At 39.8% G+C, this 6304-nt stretch overlaps 1 protein-coding gene across 2 annotated transcripts; it reads left to right on the top strand.

The window, feature by feature from the left end:
• Positions 1 to 6304, top strand: LOC149027297 (telomere repeat-binding protein 5-like). Of its 2 annotated transcripts, none has more exons than XM_089161342.1 (10): positions 1 to 306; positions 1811 to 1955; positions 2035 to 2899; positions 2995 to 3186; positions 3312 to 3374; positions 3489 to 3568; positions 4050 to 4291; positions 4616 to 4930; positions 5048 to 5111; positions 5789 to 6304. In XM_089161342.1, the coding sequence occupies exons 2-10, from the start codon at positions 1875 to 1877 to the stop codon at positions 5957 to 5959; spliced, it is 2073 nt and encodes a 690-aa protein (XP_089017468.1). In that variant the 5' UTR covers positions 1 to 306; positions 1811 to 1874; the 3' UTR covers positions 5960 to 6304. The 2 variants fall into 2 exon arrangements, with proteins under 2 accessions (XP_089017468.1, XP_089017459.1); XM_089161333.1 differs by having other exon boundaries at positions 2995 to 3201.

Here is a 6304-nt window from a genome sequence, read left to right as displayed (position 1 = left end):
GGTGGTGGTTTTCATGGGGGTTTTGGTTTTGGTGAGCAGGAGAGAGAAAGAAATAGAGAGAGAGAAGAGGTAGCGTCTGAACAGCGATTTCTCAGAGGAAGGGTCTTTAAGGATGAAAGGAAGAGAGAAGATGTTTGTTTGAAGCCAAAATTCAAAATTGTTGTGATCTCCGTAACCCTCCCTGCAAATCACTCATCTCACATACCGGAATTCTGAAGCAATTCACCGGATTTTTTTCGTTGCAGTGGAGGTTTCTCTTTGATCGGGAATCGTGACAACCGCGACTTTAAACTTTAAATTGCATAGGTCCGTCTACAGAATTCTGCTTTGTTATTGCGCTTTGTTTTGCAAGTTTCAATTTTTTTTCCTCTTCTGGGTTATATAGCATTTGGATGAGTTTATTTATTTGTTAGAATTTTTTTCCCCTCTCATCTTTCCCCCACTTTTTTTTGTCTCCTATGACGACTGGAAGGTAATGGAATTACCAAAACTCCTGGCGCAAACTATTTTTTCAAATTAAATTTCTCTAATGGGTTTGATCTGAGGTTCTGGATGGGTTTTAGGCAGTTCTGTACTTTTCATGTGGCAAATGGTCGGATTTTTCGTCATGGAATTCGGATTATATGTTGAGATCTGATCGATTTCTCTGAATTGCGCTTTAATTGTTCGAATTTATTTGGATTGATCTTGGTTTTAGCTTCTGGAACCTAAGATTTACTTTAAATGTTGGTTTTGCAGAAGTCTGTACAGATATGGGTGATTGCGTGTCTGTGTTTGATCATGTTGTTTCCGTCTCTTGACTTCGGGATTTTCCGGTTTTGCTTTCTTTTTATGTTTTTGTTTTTGTAAAATTTAATTCTTTTATTTTTTTTTATTTTTTTATTTATTTGAAATTGCAGAAATTTTAGGGGCGAGATTTCTGGAGTTGTGTTCGAAATCATCTGTTTCCCAGAGATTAGCTGAAGCTACTTTAAAAGTTTTTCCAATATAAGAATTTAATCTTCTCTTCCATTCCCTGCAATTTTACTGTTTGTCTACATAGGATCTCTCACGATATATGATTCTCTCTCAATCGTTCTCTATCCAACCTCTATAGCTAAGCTTGATGTTTGGTGTTTGCGAATCGGGACGGTCTTTGATGCAATTACGATAGCATAAGCATCTTGCATAATAACTTTAATTGATTTTTTCTTTCTCTCGTTCTCGCTCTCTTGCGCGCGGGTATTATTGTTTATTTCCCGTGCATACAGATCCGTTAGAAATCAGTTAAACCGAGTGAATGCCGTTAACTTGTGAAGTTCAGTTGAAGGTGGCAATACCTTATACCAAGGAGATCTGTATTAATGAAAAAGTTCATTCCAGTAGTTTTCCGTGTAATGGAATCTATCAGATAGATTCCTAAAAAAATTCAAAACTGATTTATTGATGTTTCCTATGAAAATTATACGGGTTGCCAAGTTTTCCACCCCTGCATCTCTCTCTCTCTCTCTCTCTCTCTCTCTCACACACACACACACACACACTCACACACTACGTCCATATCAGGAATGACATTTTTGTAAACCTTCTGGATGATGTATTTTGGGAATAGATCCGTTTTGTAATATCAGTTTCACAGTTTATTTGATGGGTATCCTTACCTTCTTGGAAAGAGGTTACAGAAACAAGATTAGTATTTATTAAATGAACTTGAATCCTGCTACTTTTGTTATTCGAATGCTTATGGGTTTTCTGTTTGGTAACTGGGTTTCAGTCATTGTCACTCGGCACTATAAATTAACTGTATCATGCATTTGGTATTTGTAAACAGGTAAATGGCTACCATCGTTTTGGTGATTAGTGCTTGCTGAGTTTGTATTGGTAGTCTCTTAGATATGGTGTTGCAGAAGAGGTTAGACTATGGATTTATTGGCTACCAAGTGCCTGCCATGCCCCGAGCATCAAGATCAGCCAGGGTAAACATGATTTACAATTTTATCATTGGTTGTTTTTCAACTTTGCATGTTTGCTGAGGGTTCTTTATCAATGATCTAGGGGAGAGGATGTGCTAGAAAGAAAGTCGAGAACAATCAAATGTGTGCATTTGACTTACTGGCTACCGTAGCTGGAAAGATATTACAGGACAGAGAAAATTCACCTGCTTCAAGTGATCCACGTACACCAAGTGATCCGTTTACTGTTAAAGATCGTCAGCATCCTATTGCTAAAGATATTGTCAAAGAGGAACCAGTGGATGAAGAGATTCAACTGAAATTACAATCTTGCGATCAAGGAAGCTGCAATGAGAGTTTATCTGTCTCAGAGCTCAGGGACCATATACAAAATAATATCTCAAAGGAATCCTCATGTGTTCGATCAGGACTCTCATCCGTAATTACAAATTCTGATCATTCAGAGAAGTCTGGTTCTGCCGAGGAGTTAGTTGTCGGCAATGGCAAGGGTGCTGTTGGCAACTATCCTGGCAAAGCAGAGAAAGGCTCATCAAGCTCTGGCAAGCATGCAGACAACACAGAAACTGAACCTGAGAAACTAGTAGGCACCATGGCACAAAAGATCGGAAGTGTGATCAATGGATCTATCCCTGATACATGCAGTATGGAGGGTCCAATGAATTTGGATAGGAAACCTCAAGCGTTGGTCAGTTCAGACAGCAGTGTTGAGGTACCTTTGGTCATAGACCATGTTCCTCGTCGTTCTTTTTCTGGGCGTCGAGATGATGTAAAGATAGTTAGTAGAGATGATGACGAAAACTCTTCTGGTTGCACCCAACCTAGTAGTGTAGCTCTGAATGGCTTCAGGTCACCACCTCGTATTGGAGACCGCAGGATAAGGAAGTTGCAGGCTTCCAAGTATTGGAAAATGGCCTCAAAGCTGAGGGATGGGGAACTTTCAAACAGTGGTATGCAACTAAATTGTTTTCAGATTGCTGGCCCTACACTTGGCTGAATACTTAAATCCATCATCTGTAATTGAGATTTTGATTTTTCTTTGTAGATGAGGAAACAAAGACTGTTCACCGCAGCAGGAAAAGCTCGTATACACGTCAAAGATCACAAAGGAGTCCTCCATTTAAGAGGAGAAAATTGTTTGATGGAAGGTCCATCCCTACATCTTATGGTGGGATCACTAATGAAGGCATTGCTAATTCACCTATTAAGGGAATTCATAGAGATGCAACTGGCACAGGTGCAACACATGGAGGTCTACTGCTACCTTCTCAGTCTTTCTTTTATTTTCAAACTGCTATACTTAGTATTTATGGTTTCTGATTAGTTGGAGCCTCTACTCAAGCATCATGTTCCTTTATGCAGCTAGTGGGGCTTCGTCTTCTGTGGCAGGTTCACAAGCAACCTTCAGGTCAAGGGATTCTCATGGTAGGAGTCTGATTTCATGGACTAATTTTTGTTCATGTTTTTGACTAAGTTGGGTTCTGAGACTAAGAGGTTCTCATACGCACTATCATGCTTTTTTTTCTCTTTTCCCCCCAGTGAAGCTTCGAATCAAATCATTTCGTGTGCCAGAGCTGTTCATTGAGATTCCAGAAACTGCAACTGTTGGCTCACTGAAGGTATGGTGATGTTTTTCTATCTTATTATGTCATGGTACATTTATCAATTTCATTGTCTGGTGCCTTTATTAAAACAAAAAATCCAATGTGAAGTTTGAGGAACCAGGGATCCCTGACTATATCTTCCACATCCGAAAGCTATATCTCTGAAAAACAAGTTGAAGCCCTTTTCATTGATATGGGTTGTGTCGTGTAAAATTTAACTTGCACTTTGTAAGTGGTTGATTTGCAGAAATTTGCATCCTAAGAAAACATGAGGCAAATGTCACATGCCTCCTAATCTCATCAGTTTAGTGGCCAGACAATAGGGTGAATATTAGATTGCAGTGTCCAACCAATATTGCGTGCTTGGAGTTATATAAATATTCACATTTTCCCTAGTCATTCAACTGCCTGTATGCTGTATTTGTTTCCATTTGCAATTTCCGTCAGGCGGATGCTACTTCTCTAATTTTTCTACATGTGTTTATGATTTGTGTAGAGGACAGTTATGGAGGCTGTTACTTCCGTACTTGGAAGTGGATTGCGTGTTGGTGTACTTCTTCAAGGGAAGAAGGTTAGAGATGACAACAAAACTCTTCTACAGAGCGGGATCTGTAATGAGGACAATCTGGACACCTTGGGTTTTACGCTGGAGCCTAACCCTACAAATGCTCCACCTCCTTCGTGTTCGGAGGATGCACCCCATTGTCTTCCTACTGATACACCTCAGCAACTAACCAGGTTCTTAAAAATTCTCATATCTGTAGTTATATTCTTAAATGTGATATAGAGTTAACGTCCTAAGTCTGTGTCACACCTCCTTCCCTCTCTTTGCGTTCTTTTATTCTCACATAATCTGAAGTATTGATTGTGGTTTTTTTATTTTATTTTATGGGAATTTAGGGGTGGGGTGGTAGTCATGATTTATTTATTGGAAGATCAGGATTTGAATTTTTACTTCTCTTTATGGAATTGAAAATAGTCAGCATTGTTTTCCAGAAACAACAGGATTCACATCTTCAATCCCTACTGAATTTGCTTGTTTACCTTCTGATGTATTGCCAGGTTCCCAACCACTGATGTTTTAGATCCTGGGGCTTCCATTGCCTCACCAGATCTTCCAATGACCAACGTAGGTAATTGTATTGAAAGTGACCATGATTCGGTTCCCTCTCCTGCTGAAACGTCTGCAGACAAAATCACATCTGATTCCAGAGCAATTGTTGCTGTTCCTGCTATGAGTGTGGAGGCATTAGCTGTTGTTCCATTCAACCCAAAATCCAGGCGTTCAGAAATTGTACAGCGTAGGATCAGAAGGCCCTTCTCAGTATCAGAAGTGGAAGCACTTGTTCAAGCCGTAGAAAAACTCGGGACTGGAAGGTATGTTGTGATTTCCATGCCTTGGTCGTGGAATACCTTTTTTTTTTCAGTCTTTGGGTCTCAATTAGGAGGGATACTGTCTTGTAAATATGTTTACTCAATCTCTTCAATCTGCAGGTGGCGTGATGTTAAGCTGCGTGCTTTTGATAATGCAAAGCACCGAACCTACGTGGACTTGAAGGTAAGCAATTTCTTCAGATAAGTTCAGATTTATGTCATATATGTGTAGTTACTCTAATTGTGAGATATGTTCTCTTGGCCCCACTTATTTCTTAATATTGCACCTAATAAGATCAAATGATTGGGTGAAAGCTTTCGTTAGTCGTTTTGTTCATAACTCACAGCTAGAGGGCCTCTCCCGGTATCATGTACTGGTCCTTAATAATTAAAGTAACCTGTAACCTCATGCTTTTTTCAACCCAGCCCTTGTAGTCCTGTTAGTAGCTCAGGTTACAGTTATATATTTTTTCCCCTGCAGAAAATTTTCCTTCCTTGTGATAGTAGCCACAGGTCTTTGCGGTGGCCTACCTAACCAGAAGTTACCTACTAAACAAGTCATGTTTTACCTTCCAGGTGATTTCCATAGTTAGGCTTAGTGGGCCACATAGGTTGCTTAAGCTCTTAGCGTAGCAAAGCTGTCCCAGGTATGAAACTTCCTAGCCAAGATTGTTATAATAACCAGAGACTCTGCATTAATGTCTATATGCCGACAGTTCCATGCTCCCTGGTTAATTTCTTATTGAAGAAAAATGAATCAAGAAGAAAGATTCCTTACATTGTGTATGACATCTTGAATATTGATGGATGAACAAAGTGAGCTTTTGGTTTTGCTCACATGGGTGGCTTTTGGGTGAACAGGACAAATGGAAAACACTGGTGCACACGGCAAGAATATCCCCTCAGCAAAGGAGGGGAGAGCCGGTTCCCCAGGAGCTCCTGGATAGGGTCCTTTCGGCTCACGCTTACTGGTCTCAGCAGCAAGCCAAGCAACAGGCGAAGCAGCAGTCAGAGACGTGCCTTCTCCTTTGAAGTAAAGCTAGAAGACATAGAGGAAGAACTAGGAAGGAAGGAAGGAAGGAAGAGTTAGAAGATCATCTCTGATTTCTGATTAAAATTTTTTTTTTTAATGTAAAAAGGAAAAAAAAAATTGTGAAGAAATGAATGTAATATTCTCACAACACTCACCTACCCAATGATTCTTGGCCAGATTTTCCCTTTCCACTGGAAAGGGATTGGCGATTTGTAAATGTTCACAGGAATAAAGGGCACCCTACGCTAACGGAATTCGTCCAACGCTGGAAAAGCTGGCGTTTTTCTGTTCATTGTTATTATTGATGTTCTATTAATACATTTACCCCATTCAATTCAATTCAA

This window comes from Hakea prostrata, chromosome 1 (genome assembly GCF_041222555.1).
Source record: "Hakea prostrata isolate BN-2017 chromosome 1, UWA_Hpros_2, whole genome shotgun sequence".
NCBI lineage: Eukaryota > Viridiplantae > Streptophyta > Magnoliopsida > Proteales > Proteaceae > Hakea > Hakea prostrata.
Note: the sequence above shows the minus strand (reverse complement) of the source record. Positions and strands in the feature narration are given on the sequence as shown.

Coding starts and splice junctions, on each gene's coding strand:
- LOC149027297 (XM_089161333.1), top strand. CDS start 1,875: ATGGTGTTGCAGAAGAGGTTAGACTATGGATTTATTGGCTACCAAGTG. Junction 3,375..3,488: donor CAGGTCAAGGGATTCTCATG/GTAGGAGTCTGA, acceptor TTTTCCCCCCAG/TGAAGCTTCGAATCAAATCA. Junction 5,112..5,788: donor GAACCTACGTGGACTTGAAG/GTAAGCAATTTC, acceptor TTGGGTGAACAG/GACAAATGGAAAACACTGGT.